Below are 18866 nucleotides of genomic sequence, written 5' to 3'. Positions count from 1 at the left end.
CACCCAACATGACAGCAACCCTTCGGTGATCAGAGATGGCGAGGGCAGTGATTCATTCCTCGCACAAAGGAAAGGAGGCAGTGAGACCAAGCGCTTCTGCTCTGGTTGGGCCATCTACCGAGGGCCATGTCTCTGTTCATTCAGCCATTCACACAATGTTGTTTGGGACACAAGAGAGAATTGAGAGCACCAGGCACTCAGTGCTTTTCTGATGCATGGAAACATCAGTCTGGATTTTACATGACTGAGAAAGAACAGAAACATGGATTGTCCAGGGAACAGAGTTTTAGAAAGGATGAAACAATCTCCTCCAGACATTGATCTGAGGTCAGTATTGCCTTTTTATACCTTAGAGCAGGGTTCCTCAAGCTTGGCAACTCTAAGCTGTGCGGACTTCAACTCCCAGAATTCCCTTGAAGTCCACACAGCTTAGAGTTGCCAAGCTTGAGGAACCCTGCCTTAGAGTGTTGTAGGGCTTGGGAAGCTGAGCCAGTCAGCTGATGGTTTGTTTCCTGCTACAGAGGAAACCCTGGAAAGACAGTCTCACCACATCTCCTCTGGAGCTGCAGAGTAGGAAGTTTCTCACCGTGAGAATGCCTATCTCATCCCACTTCCTGGAATATCCTCTCTCCCTCTGGATGGCAAGATCTACTGTGCCTCGCCTCCCTCACCTCATCCTCCACCATCTCTGGGAGGGGAAGCTTTGCTGCCACTCCAGTTCACTGGCTGGTCAGGGGTTAACTTCTTCCATCACTGTGAAAAGCAACCACCATAAGGGAAAGGTATGAGGGCAGAGACGCTGGCTGCACTGGGAGATGGAAGGACATCACCTCAGAGACACTCCGCAGTGTTGTAAAGATAATGCAGGGGGTGCCCAGGATGAGGCCAGCAGGGGCTGTGGAGAAGTGTCCCCAGACCAAAAGATCTGCCAGTTTCAACAAGGCAGAGGCACACAGCCATATGGCCTGCAGCAGGACTGAAAATGATGCACTGGGCCGGAGTCTGGCTCCCTGATGCACAGCCATGGCCTGAAGATACATTGGGCCAGAAGATGCACCAGCTGGTTCTTGTTAAACAAAATCAAACCTATACCCCAAACGATTCCATAACGGTGTGCAAATTCTGGTGAACACAGACGGTGTTCTACAATTGCCAAACAAGCAAACAAAAGTCTCGATCCAACAGCAGCACCACTTTTTTCAGTCAACTGGTGGGCCGTTTTTGTCCAGCCAAGTCAAACGCTCACAGATCTAGTCAGCATCCCTTCTGAAATTCAGTAAGTCTGCATGGTGACATATTGATCATACTGAAAATTCCAGGACCAGGGGGGGAAAAAGGCAATGGCAAATCACTTCCATATTGCTGCCAAGAAAATGACCTAGGCAAGTCACTGGGACTCTGCCTCAAGACAGGGGAGACTTTATCTTCATGGAAAGCTTGTTACTGTTACCACTGCCCATATGGAAGTGGCAGTTCCTGCAACCAGAACTTCTAAACCACCTCAACCATCTCAAGAGGAACCAAGCAGGAGACTTCAACTAGAGCGCCCAAAATCTTGTGAACTTATCCTAAAACAGCTGAAGTCTAAAATATATGCCTTAACAAGGTTACAAATTGGATTAGTCATTATGTCAGCACCAGGCCATTCCAGCATTCACACAATGACGGTCAGGAGCCTGGGATCCTTTAACTGTTTAATGAAGCGAAATGACTAGGACAGAGGTAAAGCAGTGAATGGAGAATTCCTGCTAAAACACACATTTAAAACTACATTCCCTTGCCTGCCTCCCTTTCCCACAAAAGTATCTCACCCCACTTTCCATCCAGGTGGTGTTCCTGGTGTATCTCTAACCACTGGCCTTGATGTGAACCATCATAAATCTGTAGCCATAATAATGCAATTCACACTCCAACTTCACACCCCCTCCCACCCAGCGACAGAGTCTGACCCCTTGACAAGGAAGTGATGGAAGATGCTCCGATAAGGGGTTCTGTGAACACTTTGATCAGAGGAATCTGACACATTAGGTGGGGTTAACCTTTCAATTAGTAACATATTGGGTAGGCATCAAAGCCTCAGAGATCTTGGAGGACTGCTGCCAATCAGATCTGAGAGCTCTTGGTCAAATAAGGAATCTGTCTCACCGTATGGAAGAATCACCTTTTCGTACACCCTAAAGAAAATGTCCCTGAGAATGCCAATAAATTGGCTCAAAATTCCCCTCTACAGACTCTTTTCAGGACATCACGTCTCAATTGCAATTGACCCTAAAGTCGATTGAATTAGTACACAGATTTCCCTTACGAAAAATTCAAAGAAGATGTTGTTGTCAATGTACTGATATTCAAAGACGACAGAACCAGACTTCTTCAGATGGACAGTGTAGATTAGAGAGACGGTGCAGTCGTCCCTATTTGACTCAATGTAATTCCCACGAGGAGTCCACGAAGATCTGGACAAATATAAACAGAAACAACCTTTATTTTACCAGCCAGGCATCTTGAGTTCATATTCATGAGGAATCTTTAACTTATATGCTGTTTAATAAACTGCTAGAATTGGGGGTGGCGTTCATTTTTTAAAGAAGGCAATATAAAAGATTTTTCATGAATCTATTTTCTTTCCAGGTTGGGTACAATTTATATTCAGTAATGATACAATTTATATTCACTGATCTATCTGCAGAGTTCGAGAATGCTTTCGGTTCTCAAAATAATAGGCATTTGTCAAATCACCTTTCCACCAAAAGTTAACTTTAAAAAATGATGACAGATTGATTACATTGGATTCCAGAACTGGCCTTAGATCTGAAAAATTAAAAGTTTGAAGCACTACGCAGAGCCAGAAGTCAGAGATTTATTTGTGGATTTTAGCTCCACAAAAGAGGCCACATCATGCTAGGATCCTTTTTCTCAACATCAATATTTCTGTTCTTTTTGGTCACCACATCAGATGAGACCCAGTGAATAATATAAAAACACTGAAGACAGGCATATAGTAGGAGTCATGATGATATCTCCCGCATCATGACATCATCACCCAAATGGCTTGAATTAAATTTTTGCATCGTGTCACTTGCATGAAGTTGTCATGATGCACCCAACATCAGTTGCTCCCCCTTGCACAGATGCTATTGCATTTCATTCTCCATCTCGAATGCCCTCCCCAACCCAGTATCTTCCAAATATGTCTATAATTCTCATTATTTGTACTGGTAGGAACATCTGGAGGCATCAGGTTGATGTATTTGAAAACTCATTTGGAATTTCTTAAGGAATAAAGAAGCATCAGCATCAGTATCCAGAGGTAAGTGGATGCAGTATAAGAGATAAGTGCAATGTCTTGGGAAGACAGTAAGCAGAGGACAGGGCAAAACTGTTCACAAACTGTTCTAAAAGGTAGGACATCCAATAATGGGACTTAAATACGAGGAAATAGATTTCATCGGGGTATCAGGAAAAGTCTTTTCAGTAATGGACCACAGTGGGAGATGCTGGCCTTGCCTTTGCTAGAGATGTTTAAATAAAGGCTGGATGATGACCATCACTCAGGAATGCTGCAGCAGTAGATTCCTGCACTGGGCAGAGATTGGATCAGCTAGTTTCCAAGATTCTTTCCGACCTTTATATTCAATGAGTTTGTAATAAATCCTCACGCTCTTTTACAGCCCTGATCTCTAGGAGGAGGATCTTGGCCTTCATAACTCTAAACTTAGTCCAAATCATTGCAGGTGGGCACCTGTTTATATTCTCTAGCTGGAACCTTCCTGCTGCTATTGAAGCCCTGACATAGATAAGGAGAGAGGGGATTATTTCTCAAAAAAGTCCTGGACATTGGAAAATCTGTAAGATTCTTACTTAGCACAGCTGTCTGCTTTACTCTCAGCTGAGCCAAGAGTAGTATCCATGTACGTTGCCACATTAGAGAATCCTGCAGGCAGGTCATCCCATTCATCGAATTTGATCCCGCTTCCCAGCGAGTAAGTCCCTTCGGCACATTTACTGCAAGCCTGGTTCTTCATTTCTAGATATTCACCAGAAGCGCAAGAAAAAGCTGAGAAGAAAAACATTTACAAATGATTAATGGCAAACGGCAGTCATTCACTGGAAGTTCCAATAACTTTCCTTAAAAGCATTGATTGCACAATTCGCTTACAAACACGGTGGCAGCCATTTGGGGAATTACACTAAATTACTGCATAAACCCACCCACCCAGCTTGACATTCAGGGATATTCATGTTTTAACCATGGGAGGGAGCAGTTGCGGGGAGAGGGGGCTGGTCCAGACTTCATGTTCTATTCTTATTTCAAGAGCCACAGAAAATGAAACGGTCATGCAGTGAGTTTATTAGAAGGAACAGGGCAGAAGTTTTTGGCTGAGGTTTTTTTTTTTTAAGAAAAAAGATGCTTTGACTTATTTTTATGTGCTGAGTTTGTGCAGCTGAAATTGTGAATGTTGCCACCAAAATCTGTCAAGGCAACCAGAGAGGATCATAAAATGAGGCTAAAGTTATGTGGTCCCTGTAGTTGTTTCATCCAAAAGGTAGTTTGCTTTTTGCAACTCAAAACAAAGATTTTATTTTAGTATGATTAACCAGAATTTATTCCTTGTGTCCTAACACTGCAGGTGCCTTAGAAAGGAAGGAATGAAGTCTCCAACTAATATGCTTTGGGTCATCTTCTGCTGATAATTCATCTAGAAGAGAACATGCAATTTATGCAATGTTCTTTTCTTTATGATGTTTATCTGTGAGGAACCTATGGCCTTGCAGCAAGAAGAACTACCTAGGAATGGAAAATATAATTTACATTTGTACATTCTGACCAAACTTGACTTTCAGGTTTGACCATGACGCACCCCTCCTTCTAAGTAGGCCCTCATTCCTGACCTGCAGGAGATAGGAACAGAAAAATGTTATATTCGCCTGAACGTGCAGTGAATTAGAACCTAGGCTGGCATTAGGTCATTGATAAAGGTGAAGTTCTTTGCTGCTTCATTAATATCCTTTGATCCCATAGTCTATTCTTTCCATATTCCACAGCAGGTTGTTTGATCCCTTAATAGCACACAGAAAATGAGGAGGAATGGCTCTGAGCATGCCAGCTGTTTGCCTGGCTTAATTGGCAGCCAATTGCAGCTAACAGCAAAAGAATCACTTTTGATATCTGCGACAGCTGGAAGACTTGATTTGCAACCAAATTTGTTATTCTCTCAGACCGTCAACAAGGCTTCACACACTGCAGTGAGTTGGGCAACACATTTGGTTAGCAGGGTGTGGTGAATATACCTCCTGGGCTTCTGATGGCCGTCTGGGGAGACCAAGAATACACACCTTGCTCCCTGCCTTTCATGAAAACTTAGCTCATGTTATTTCTCTTCTTCCTGAAAAACAAACTCTCAAAACTTTCAATCAGCTTTGGCTTTGCCCAAAAGGATGTTGCTGGAAATTTCATGATATATAAACCGTGCAATACCGTGTTTTCAATATTATATGCCATCAAGTCATAATCATCAATGACCACATAGCTTTTCTCCATGACCATCTGTCCCCAACCTGGTCTTTCAGGTTTTCCAACAGTGCACCCATCACCACTGTAACTGAGTCTTTCATATACTATGTTCTAAAAAGTAGAATTCTGTAACCTATATGAATTATGAAATGTATGGGGTATCACAGCTTACTCTGGTCGCATGAAATGACAATCAGCAGAACGTCCACCCTGAACAATGTTTATTTATTCAACTACTCCTCTAGCTTTCAAAATTTCATTAGTGATTTTGCTGCAAAATGAAAATCTTAGCAATTTTATTCACCATCCAGCAACATCAAGTTGACTGCTTTCTTTACATACTTAGTCCAGTCAACCACTAACCCAGTTCAACCTTACTAGTTTTGAGTAATTGAGGCCCATGAATCCTTGTGCCAGGAGAGTACTGGAAATGTTGTATCGCATCAGTGAGTCCTTGTGAATGGCCAAGCAGGTAGCATAGGCATGAAGCAAGCCACCTGGTTCCAGGTCTTACCAATAAGTTATCTATTAGAGAGGCTTGCTTTTTCAACAACTCTTTCTCTCCAGCTCCTTTTCTTGGAGGACTAAGTGGGTAAGAATTAAAAGGAATTGACGTTGTAGGCAGAGGTGACTTAAGGGGGTGGCAATGTATACAGAAAAGTGAGGGGCCTAAGCAGAGCAGCAGGTGGAGGCAAGCTACGGGCAAATGGTCTCAAGGTGGGTAGACTGAGCTAACGGGGGTTTTAAGTGGACTATACTCTTTAGCAAATGCAGTTCCATGTTGGCCAAGAGGCAGAGTGGACTAAGGAGATGGAGGACAAGTTCACTCACAGGATAGGACAGCTCTGTGTTGTCTGATGTTGTTGTTTATTCATTTAGTCGCTTCCGACTCTTCATGACTTCATGGACCAGCCCACGCCAGAGCTTCCTGTCGGTCGTCAACACCCCCAGCTCCCCCAAGGACGAGTCCATCACCTCTAGAATATCATCCATCCACCTTGCCCTTGGTCGGCCCCTCTTCCTTTTGCCCTCCACTCTCCTGAGCATCAGCATCTTCTCCAGGGTGTCCTGTCTTCTCATTATGTGGCCAAAGTATTTCAGTTTTGCCTTTAATATCATTCCCTCAAGTGAGCAGTCTGGCCTTATTTCCTATCTGATGTATAGACTGGGCCAATTGGGTTTTCAAGCAGGACTTTGGTTAATGCAGCTTCATGGTAGCCAATAGGTACATCAGATCAAGGGGGAGTTATTCTCCAAAGCAGGATTTTATTACATGGCGAGCAGTGCTGTCCTGTTCCCAGATCATTTTAGTCACACAAAGTATTATTTCCTCTACAGGAATCATTTATTTGCAAGGAAATAGTGGCGAGAGAGAGATACGTCTTAATCCCCTGCTTACAATCATGTCAGAGAGATCTGGTTATCCAATATGAGAAACAGAATACTGGACGAAGGTAGATCTTATGCTCTCCTCTGTGAAGGACTTGATAGAACTCCTTGATTGTTCCTGAAATAATTCCATTAGCCTTGTGGTCACTTACTGTTTATGGAATTATAGCAGAGAGCCTTAAATGAAACATTAATATTAGTCAATTTGGGCAAATTTTGTCAATTCAATAGGTCTAGAATAAACACAAAGAGGATACATTGCCCATCTATCTGAGAAAGAACAAGCATTTTAACATGAGAATAGTGCTGACAATTTCATGCTAAATTATGACCAGACTGGGCAAGGAAAACACAGAGCAAACTTGTTAAGCCTCATTAACCACGAGTGCTTTTGCTCTACCAAAATATTAGCAATATGTAAGTACATAAAAATAAATTACATCTCCCTCTTGAGCTGGTAGAAAAACCACACTGGGCACATATTTTCAAATTTATATTCTTTTACCTTTTACTTAAAATATCAAGGCGGTTAACAGTAAAGTAAAACTACAGAACAGCATGAAACAAACACTCCAATAACAACCAGCAACAGGCAGCCCAATAAAATCAATAAAATTTATAACCAAGAAGCAATTAATCAAGGAGGAAATAGATCAAAATCCTGGGAGAAACCTGAGAAACCAGATCCATAATAAAGAAAACATGTGGGGCTCCAGACACATATACTTAGGGAGGAGATACCATATTTAGGGGCCACCACTGAGAAGGTCCCCAACCTCAGATTCTAAATAAGGAGACACTTCATGTGGAGAGAAACAATTTTTCAGCTATCCAGCTGTCCAAAGGTCTCATTTTGAGGTCAGACCACTATGTATAAGGTCAGAAGTTTCCATCAGAATGGAACATTTTGTGGTTAAAATGTTTCAGTCTGAAAATACTTTTCAGAACTTTATTATCAAGACATCTGGCTAATTAGGGAAGTGTTCAACATGGTGGTTCCCTCTAGATGTGATAACTGATTATCATTATAGATAGATAATTTTCAGGATGTCCTATCTCCAGCCTGACTCTTCAGATCTTTCACCGTCCCTGAATCAGAATTCCCATCATCCGTCCTATACCGTGACCCCATTGTAAATCTTGCCCCATTTCTAAATTTAGCTTTGTATTTTCATTTTTACATGAGCATTAACCTATAAACCCAACCAATAAGCCCTGGCAAGATGTCTATGAGATTTGTAGCAACAAAATATAAAGACATACTGCATTCCTTCCCTTTGACAGGATCAGGCAAACCAGAACATTCAGATCCTGGATTTGGGACTGCTACTCTCCATCTGGATCCACTGCTATCACATTCTGTGTATTCAAAATGGTATTCTGCCTGCAAGAAATTTAAAAAAACACAACAGCTTTATTTTGGCTCCAACATAGTTGCGTTATTAGACATTGATCTCCAACATGAAGGAAAAGCATCTCCTCACAAAATGGTGGATTGCTAACTTCTCAGTGGGTACAAACTTCTATGACTTGTGGCATCCATGGAAGTGGCAAAAGGAAGCACCACGTACAGTTTAATGAAATATAGAAAATCTCCAAGAAAAATCATTGCCTTATGTGACAAAACACAACAAAACAGTATTGGGGAAAGAGCTGAAAAGCAAAGTGATAGCAAGCAACCTCTCTTCTTACATTAACACCAAATCATTGGACACAGTGTGGAAGGACCATTGTATTTATATTTTTATTGTATTTTTAATTGTAATGGTTTTATATTTTAATCTTGTTTTATTGTAAGCCGCCAAGAGTCCCCGTTGGGGAGAGATGGGCGGTGAATAACTTTATAAATAAAAGAAATAAAATAAGTGAAGTGTGTTCAAAGCCATAAATTTCTTGCTTGATGCTTGGATTTCACTAGGATGCCAATGCCTGCACAGATAATCTGGATCCAAAGAGTCCACTTTTATCTATGCAAATCTACCTCAGAAGTTTCTAAAGATGCTTGATTTGGGAGAGGTGATGGTGTCGCAGGTTATCTGTTCATAAATATCTGCCAAACATGAGGGATGGACTGTTAAATACTGTATTCGATTAGGAAGGATATGTAAGGAAGGCTCAGGCTGAAAACCCTTCAGCTAGTCAAAATGGAAACTCTATTGCAGTGTTTCTCAACCTTGGTAACATTAAGATGTCTGGACTTCAACTCCCAGAATTCCCCAGCCAGCCTGCTGGGAGTTGAAGTCCAGACATCTGAAGTCCAGACATCTTAAAGTTGCCAAGGTTGAGAAACACTGCTCTTTGGTTCTGGTAACCGTGGGGTTTAGACTGACCTGACAAGCAATCATTTTACAAGCCCCTGGTTTGCAGCTGCACTAGTGATTTGCAAGTATGAAGGTTGTATCATGATCAACTAATTTTGTTTAATTTGCTGATACTATTTTTGTAGCAGATTTGTGTCTTAGTAAAAAAAGAGAAGAAGATACTTAGAGAATGATTTAAATTTTTTAAGACCTCAGAAGATGGTGTACTTCAATATCTCTTAGTGTGTCCAGTTTGCCAAAGTAAAGATATACTGTCATGGGCAATCCGAGTCCAGCAAGTGGTGGTTCTTCCAACACAGGAACTTTGCCACCCCATCCCCACCAGTCCAGAACACTGCTTACATGGGAGTTCAAAAATGCTTTGTGGTTTGATGCCTGAGTATCTCTGGGACCACCACCTCCAACCAGGTACACCATCTATAAGGCATAGGAGAATCTGCTGGTGGTACTCCAAGAAGTTAGGGATCCAGGAGGCATTTCTCCATGATGGCCTGGTTCTCTAGAATGGCCTTTCTTAAGCTCCATTCTTAATAGGTTTCCAGAAGCTTATTAAGCCTGAGGTATTCCAGAAGGCTTTGGGTGAAGTGGGACACTTTTGCAGCAGTGTGATTTGATTTTGATTTTAATCTAATTTCATATTAAATTGCATTTTTCCTGGACATTTTAATATCATTTTATTCTTATTTTATGAACTGCCAAGTGCCACAGAATATGGCAGCATGCTTAAATCCAATAAATAAAACTGATCTGCAATCATTTTATAAAGGGAGGTATAGCCCCTTCTATCGTGACTGCAGTCTTTCATACATTGTTCTGTACTGCTAGCAAAACTAAGAAAAACAGTCTCAGAATAAACATTCAGCTGCCCAAGATCAATCAGTGAAAGCTTTTTGTTTAGGTAAGATTAGAGTTAGGAGATTCAGCCACAACACTACTTTGTTAAGAGATTCCAGAGAGATGGCCAAGGACAATAGTAACCTATTTAGTTGCTGTTGTTTCTGCCACAACATAATCGAACACTGTTGCTGCTGTTTACAAGTCAATAGTAATACTTTTTATTCTTGAGTCAGCAGCTTTGGGGCTTGGTTTAGATCCTGGTAGGGGATCAGTGGTAAGGTTCATACCAGTGGGAAAATAGGAACAGATCACCAAAACGGTTTGGCAGAAAAAGCATAGTTGTTTTACCATTCTTTTTCATAGGCTGTCTGAAAGATATGACCCAAATCTGGGTTGCAGCTACCAGGCTTTTGACTTTATCTAAACCCTGCAGTAAGACTGTGGTTTTATGTCAGAGTTACAAGGTGAATATCTCTATTAAAAATCCACCTACTGCTTAGCCTGATATATATCTTTATTTGTGTGTGGGAGGGAGGGAGGGAGGGAATGTATGTTCCATCTCTCTCTCTCTATATATATATATATATGGAAAACTGACATTTTCCAAGTATTCCAGAGAGCCTACCATAGTCAATTTCATAAGGTTCAACTGCAAAGGTTAATAGTAACATGGCAAAGAAAGCAAAAAATACATGTGTAATTGTTTCGCTCTGCCGTTTTCTTTGACCTTTGCCTTCTTCCATCCTGATAGCAAAAAGGCAATCTATTTTCCAACAAACGGACACCGTTAAGAATGTTGTAAGATTTCTCAAGCAGTAAGGCACAACAATATTGTATGAGAATGAGCACCACATATGAGCACCATGGCAGCGTTAATCTTATCATGGTGATTCTTCAGAATGAAGGGCACTTCCACTCTTGGGTCTTGGAACCATTTCAGAATCAGATTTAGACCTGTTCAGTCTCATAACGTTGACATTGTCCAAGAAACAAGTGGACGGACTGGTGGCTGAGCCGAGGTTTATCTGAAAAGGCAGCAAAGGTGGTCTTTTCGCTGGAAGTGAGTCAACTCTGCAGCGCTTGTGGGCGATGTGTTCCCTCACTAGCAGGAACTCTTGTTTCACACCCCCACACACATATATCGTCTCCTAATCCTTTCCTGCCTCCCCCCACAGGGGTCTAGTCATTGTCCCACTATTTTTAGAGTTTCAAAATATGAGGAAGAGGAGATGGTCACAGGTCAGGTTCAAGGTTCTTGGAGAGACTGTGGAATGCAAATGATGGAGATGCAAAATTATTCAAAAAAGACAATGATCACTACCTATTTTGTTGGAATAATTCCCTATGTGCGTTATATTAGACATAATCCTTTCATAAAATGCATGGTGATGATTGATTCATTTAGTCTTCTTCCATCAGCCGCTCAGTGTGAGTAGATGCAGTGTAAATCACCCTATTTCTAATTGCCATGATTCATTTGTTCCTTGTTCCAATTTGTTTTGCCTGCCAAGTGCAATGGGATTTACTCATCCTCCTTTACTCTTCTGTATTTAACCTAATTACTGTCTGTAAATGTGGAAAGCAGAGTTGTCCACAGGGGGGGGATAAAAAAATTATATCAAGGTGGCAGCCATGACTGTGCAATCAAAGCTGCCATCTTTATTTATTTGACCTCTCCCCCCTTGATGGAAAGGCTCCTTCAAAGGGAGCTGGTAACTTTATGGGCACATTCATATATCTTTCTTGCAGTAATAGAGAGCATGGTTTATCCCTGCTTTCTGGAATTTCTGTACCACCCAGTGTAGTCTTTAGCCCTAATGTTCCCTGGAGTCTCATATCCATGTACTAACTAGGCCTGACCCTGCTTAGCCTCTCAGCCTGGACAAAATGTTCTTCGGCCTCCTTCTCCTTTTACTTTGAAACAATTGAATTAATATACTATTCATCAGCCCAAAGATTGGTTTGCATGACACAACTGTACAAATGATTGCCTCCCCAAGACAATGCACTGAATGTTGTGTGCTGGCAGCCATGATCCTGCCCAGCAGCTTGTTTTTAGTCCTCTTGGTCACCACAAACAAGGTTTGGAAGCTGTCATTTCCCTCACCTCCTGCCTTTTTTGCCCTCTCTGAAGGGGAGAAAAATAAATAAGTCTGTAGTGATACAACTAGGTTGGTGCCACTATTGAGTGCTCCCAGGAGCATATGCACCACCACCCATCTCAGCCTTTTTTTTCTTTCCATGTGGTTGCCAGGAATGTGGGGATCAAAACAGAGACAACATGCCTACAGGGATTCCATTTTTGTGGGGCCTCTTTAGGGCCTCATCTTGAACAAGGACATTGGAAGACAGCTTAACAAATGTCTCAGTCGTGGACACATGGTGAATAGCTCTTGATAACTAACTCTCAAAGTCAGTTAAAAGGAGTTAGCTGACTGAGAGTTAGTCAAGACTGCATCTGGGGTTAAATTGATTCCTCTGAGTTAATTGGCTGGGTCAATTCATGGCATTTTGGAATTTGCACATGGTCTCCCACCTCTTCAAGACCCACTAAAGTACATCACACTATCACAGCCATTGAGATCTTAGCTCTACATTATAGAGCACCAACTATTTGTAACACAGAGGTTGAAATACATTCAGTTGGGCTTCTAAATGCAAATCCCCTTGAAAGCCTTGCAGGGCAGATGGATGACTTCTGCCTCATAAGTGCATACCTCCACTCCCATTTTGCTGCAAATGATACCATTTTACCCCCACTCTATCTTTGCAAGCCTAAGGCTCAAAAAGGAAGAAAGTCTTACAAAGCACCACTAGCTAACAAGGACAACAGTTGGGCAAGACAGCTGGTAGCGATACAATTCTTCTTTCACCCCTTGATCAAAAATTGCTGGCAATCAGAGGGAACCACGTTTGATCTTGAGTTGACTATATAATACCAAAGAAGAACTTGCTCACTCAGTGACCTCAACAGTGCACGCAATGAGAGAGCTTTTTCAGATAGGAGAACAATGCTAAGGCTACAGCAAAATGGGAAACGGTGCTCATGAACAGGCAGGAGGAAATGGAGAAAATGTCAAAACTGGAGGGAGAGTGCCTCTTGCTTTCCTTTAACCCAAATAGCAATGTTCACAACAAAATCCAAACCATATGGAAATTCATGACAGCACTAATAATCCCCTCCAGCAGCTGAAAAACAGGACAGATTAGCAATGTGTGATAACTCTCTATTTAAAAAAAACATACCCATTAGTCATGTCTCCTTCCTTCTAGGTATGATATCAAGGCAAGGTGTTGCGGTTTTCCTCGACTGTCAAAAGGCACCACTGTGTGCTCTCTCATTAAAGTCTGGATGATTTTCACACTGCGAATGTTATGGGTAGCCAGCTTCTGAAAGGCTGGATCCATCTCTGATGTACGATAGTGATAAGCAACCTCATGCCTTTTGGAAGTGCTGGACTTCAATCCTTATCAGACCCAGATTGCACGAGCATAACAAAAGGACAGGAGAGTATTTAAAATATCTGGAAGGACTTACTAACAGGAGGGAAAGTGCCAGGAAGAACAAGAAAACCTCTGAAAAAAGGATTATACAGTAGAGCAGCATACTTTATCATGCTTGGGGTATTTCTGGATAAGCAGTGGCCAGGACATCAACTTGTTGCAACAGGAAGAATGTGGGGGAGCTGTAAGAATGATTCTTAAAATCAGACCAGTTCAAATAGTTAACAGCACTTACACAATTGTCTCTAGGAACACAGAGGGCAAGGATGCAAGTCTGGAAGCCCACCATTCTCTTTGCAGACCACAGAACACCTCCAGAATGGGCAGGACTAAAAGTATCAATAGGAATACAAAGGACAAAATAGCCTTACCTATGTTTAAAGCACCCATTTCACCTCTTAAAAACATGAAGCCCACCTCATGGGTCCTATCAACCATACTTGGAGTGCAGCCCTCAGCATTCCACACCAAAACTGATTTGGCCCTTGTGCTAACAATGAACAGATTGTAGAACAATGAACAGATTTATGATCCGGCCATTGCTTAGAAAACCAATGATTGTGTGATGAAGAACGTTCAAGCAGGTAACAGAGACAAATCATATATCTGCAATAACTTGAATAGGGCCACTCCCAGCCCTTCAAGGTAGGCCAGGTCACAATACAGATAGGGTGAGAATTATACAAATGTTACTTTACCACCAGTTTCCCTCTGCCCCTCTTACACCAAACAGATTCAAGGAGGGGTTATTTAGTATAGTTTTTTTCTCACACTTTCTCTCCCAAGATTAAGTTGTCTCGTTTGCTTTAACTGTTCCTGTGTACCTTCTTCAAGGTTATCTCTGCATTCCTCTAGAGCCTAGACCTGGGTTTCTCAACACTGGCAACATGAAGATGTGTGGACTTCAACTCCCAAAATTCCCCAGCCAGCCATGCTGGCTGGGGAATTCTGGGAGTTGAAGTCCACACATCTTCAAGCTGCCATGGTTGAGAAGCCCAGGTCTAGACCACCAAACTGGGTTTCTGAGGCTATTTTGCACCCAGTTTCCCATGTAGAATAATTTATTTTTTTAAAAAAAATAGTATCTTTGTGAAATTCCAGTCTGGAATAAAAGAATAGCCATGGACTTCCATTGTTCTCAGCACGGAAACCAGGCTATTTCGTTCTGTTGATGAATGAACACAGGACATACGCTTCTACCTGTAAGAAAATCACAGCACACACAAACATTCATAGCTTGCTACACCGCCAATGTTTCTGAAATTATGACAGGTTGAGGATGCATGTTCTTTCACAGGATTCACTGATGATGACCCCATGTTTACAGAGACACAATGCACCAGTCACGCAATCTGTACAGAAGGCTAGACTACCAAAACCTTGTTTAGACATTTCTTCTCTCACATACTGAACAAGCAGAGAGAACAGTTGGTGGATCTCCCCCACAAGCATGTCTCCAACCTCCACAAGCTGAACAGAAGGCCTTGCACACGTAATCAGAAAACTTCCAGAATCTGATTGCACACATGGAAAAGCTCAGTACAGATTTTATGCTGAAAGTGTGTGGCAGGAGTGGGTAACCAAAACCACCCCCTGCCCCCACAAGATATTACTATCAAAATCTGACAGCAAAATGACCCCCAGCTATCAAATAGTTGCTCACTCATAGTCTATAAACTAGGTAAGAAGCCAGTTCTATCACATATGTACTCCTGTTGCTTTAAAAAGTTTGGCTTCCAACTTCACGTTTCATCATGATGGAAGATTTAGATTTAAATACATGATCAGCATTTTGTCTAGTTCTAATTCATCAAATATTGGGCAACCAGGTCATGGAGGATAAAATGAATGTCCTTGCAGATGTAAATTAGAACCAAAGAAGAACCAATGTGCAACTTCTAACTATCTAGAACTTGATGGGAACTACTGATAACCAAAGGTTATCTTATTTACTTAAGATAAATAAGTTCATCTAATATAAGTTTACTTAAAAAGCACTCATCTTGTTTATATTGCAATACTGTAGGACTGATCACTGTACTCAGATATTCCTCATTCCATTCTCCCTTAATCAGCCTTTCTTGTCTATCGCTGTGCCCTTCCAATACGTTGGACTACTGGTTTCATTATCCTAATGGCCACATTGTCCCTATGGCCCCATTGATTGTGAAATTACAATATGGACATTATAGTTTAACACTCTGTGAATTCAGGCCGGGGGCAGCATGTCTCCCAAATACTAGCTGTAGGGGAACAATAGCAAGAGAGAGGTCTGTTGCCATCCCTTGCTTGGGTGCATCTTAGAAGCATCTGGTTGGCCACTGTGAAAAGCGAAATGCTAGACTAGAATGTGCCTTGGCCTGATATAGCAGAACTAATCTTATCTTCTTAACACATCTGGAGAGTATCGGTTGGTTGAGGTGTAGAACTTACTTAATTACGTATAGCACTATTCAAAACATGTGTTTTGCTCAAAGTATATCCATAATGCTTAGAAAAGCCAAGCCCTATTAGATGACCTTTAAAAAGCCTTTAAAGCTTATTTAGAAAAAGAACAAAAGGATGGGGGAGGGAGAGGAGCTGACAAGTCAGATGCGCTAGTAATCTTTGTGACTAATTAAGCTGATGCTAAGAAAACATTCATTTTTTAAATTATCACAGTAGTTGTCATGAGTACTGATGGTGAGCAGGAGGGGGCCTCTATCCAGGGGGGAAAACGCATGCGCAGTACTGAGGAATTAAGCAGCCATTCAAAGAGACACAGATCAGACCCACCTTGACTTCTGGGGTTTATCTGTCTGGGTTTTTCCCACGCTTCTGCAGTTTGTTAGGATTTATGTCCTAACAGCCAGGAACCACGCTGAGACAAGGACTAGGTCTCTAGTGCTTTATTACTGCTACATTAGACAGAAAATCCTAACAAACTGAAGAAGCGTGGGAAAAACCCAGACAGATAAACCCCAAAGGTTAAGGTGGGTCTGATCTGTGTCTCTTTGAATGGCTGCTCAACTCCTCAGTACTATGCATGCATTTTCCCCACTGGATAGAGGCCCCCGCTTGCTCACCATCAGTACTCATGACAGTAGTGCTGCCTTGGAGAAGCATGGAGACTGAGGTGTCCTAAGTGTGGCGAGAGTGTTTGGGAGAGGGATCAGGGACAAAATTGATGCCTCAACCTTGTAGGTGCTTAAGACACCATTTTACCTCTTAAAACTCCTACACTTACCTGCCAAGGCACCTATTTTCTGAGTGCATCCCTCAACTTGTCATGTGAAGTCCAACACAGCCCTCAAGCTGACCAAACAACACTCTAGTGTGGATGAACAAATCAGGATCCATCACCAGCACTGTGAATCAGGACAATTTTCCAAATCTAAATATCCACAAAAATCAATGAGATGGTGGAAATGTCTACCAATGGCTGTTTACCAACATGGAAAATCCACACACTGAAGATTCAGTATATCCCAGTATACAGGAAATTCAAGACACAGATCAAAGGAAAGGAGATCCTCTTCATCACCAAGACTATCTTAAGACATTTTGCTCTTTGAGGCAAAGAACAAGGTTATTATTCTTAATTCCTTATACAGAGTCCAAACAGACAGGCTGAATGTAGATCAGAGGCATAAAAACAAGAGTTCTGTGCTTGGCAAGAAGGAAGCATCCTTCAATCCACCTGATGCATCCAAGGCCAGCAGACTAATCTAAGAAGGGAAGGACTAGCTCTGGTCACCTCTGATCACCACCCTTTTTACTCTCCAAACCCTCGGAATCAGTCTGAAGATAAGCCATGTCTGTTTTTCCCCCAGCCAATCTTGCAATGTTGAGTTTTTCCAGCACTGTAGCTGCATTGGCACCTCCACTGACCACAATTAGTATGAAGTTCTGTTTACATGCATAGTCAAGAGGGGGGCTGAGCTGCTCTCATTACATTCGTCATAGATTAGTCCCAGTAATGAACGGCTGCCTCAGCAGTTGATCTGATCCTGCCTTGGAAACTAAACAGGCCCGGGTTTAGTTAATATTTGGTTGAGAGATGAATTGGAATTTGAAAAAAAAAACATATGTAGAAAGCAATAGCAACTACGTCCATGCATTGCCAGGAAAACTATATGGACCTGTTCGTGAGCACTGTCATGCTTAATCTATGACAGTGTTTCTCAACCTCAGCAGGTTTAAGATGTGTGGACTTCAACTTCCAGAACTCCTATCGCTGGCTGGGGAATTCTGGGAGTTGAAGTCCACATATCTTAAACTTGCCGAGGTCAAGAAACATTAATCTATGACAAGGAAAATGCACTAAAAGTTAGCTTTTATCTATAATAATGATTGAACAACGCCCTATTTAATCACAAAGAGAAACTCAGGTTTTTTTTCCCCTTATTTCTGGAGGCTTCCCATGAAATACATATACCGTAATCAATCTATTAATGATGAATTAAAGAGAATATAATTCAGTGAATTAGAGAGTAAAAGAATATAATAGAATGCATCCTTTAACATAAAAACAAGCTTCTGCTCAGATTTTGTGACTGCCATTTGTAATTCATTTCTAAGATGAAGCTCAACAACCCATTTTCTTGAACAGAAAATTATGCACATATTTTAAACAGAAATGACAGCATATTAGAGATGAATCAGTTACTTTGGATTCTTAGCCTGAATTAGCCTGACACTGAATTGTTCATGTTAAAAACAGCATGACACATCAACTGTCAAAAGTGTTCTGAACTGGTGAAATGGGGCAGGTTTCAATCTTCAAACCGCAATTAAGAAAATCTATTCCATAGTGACTAGATTCATGTCTCTCATAAAAATAAATTAACAAGAACTCACTTAATGAACAGCGATCATACTTCCCAAATACCCATTAGCAATGTACTGCTATGGATGGATGAATGGATGGATGGGTGGATGGAAAAAAGTACCTTTTCAAATAAGATAGGTTGGAAAATATTTATTTAAAATCAACATTTGCATTATACTTTTTTAATTCACAGATTAATATGAAAACAAGATAGAATAGAGTTACAGATAAACATGTGCAAAAACGTAAGAGAGTGGAAATAAACACTCCTAGATAAAAGTACTTTTCAGCCTCTAATTCATGGGAAAATTCTTCTCTAAGAGGCAATGTTACTGAAAACCTTTCAAAAGTCCCTATAATCAGGAGAGGGTAAAATCAAGAAACCAGAATTAATAGTTTCTTCCACACAGTAGCACTAAATGTGAAATTAAAGATTTCCCACAGAGCACTTGTAAAATCTGCTATGAGTATAAAAAATAGAAAATACCGCTCT

At 41.3% G+C, this 18866-nt stretch overlaps 1 protein-coding gene across 1 annotated transcript in view; it reads right to left on the bottom strand.

The window, feature by feature from the left end:
* Nucleotides 1-8279, bottom strand: part of ELAPOR2 (endosome-lysosome associated apoptosis and autophagy regulator family member 2) — a 48944-nt gene extending 40665 nt beyond the window's left edge. Inside the window, exons 1-3 of the mRNA XM_063308236.1 lie at nt 8165-8279; nt 3859-4054; nt 2306-2453 (exon numbers count right to left, since the gene is read on the bottom strand). Coding sequence (XP_063164306.1) covers nt 2306-2453; nt 3859-4022 — 312 coding nt within the window. The 5' untranslated portion in view covers nt 4023-4054; nt 8165-8279. The remainder of the gene's footprint in view (nt 1-2305; nt 2454-3858; nt 4055-8164) is intronic.
* Nucleotides 8280-18866: the final 10587 nt, after the last annotated feature.

Source organism: Candoia aspera, chromosome 7 (assembly GCF_035149785.1).
Source record: "Candoia aspera isolate rCanAsp1 chromosome 7, rCanAsp1.hap2, whole genome shotgun sequence".
Lineage (NCBI taxonomy): Eukaryota > Metazoa > Chordata > Lepidosauria > Squamata > Boidae > Candoia > Candoia aspera.
Note: the sequence above shows the minus strand (reverse complement) of the source record. Positions and strands in the feature narration are given on the sequence as shown.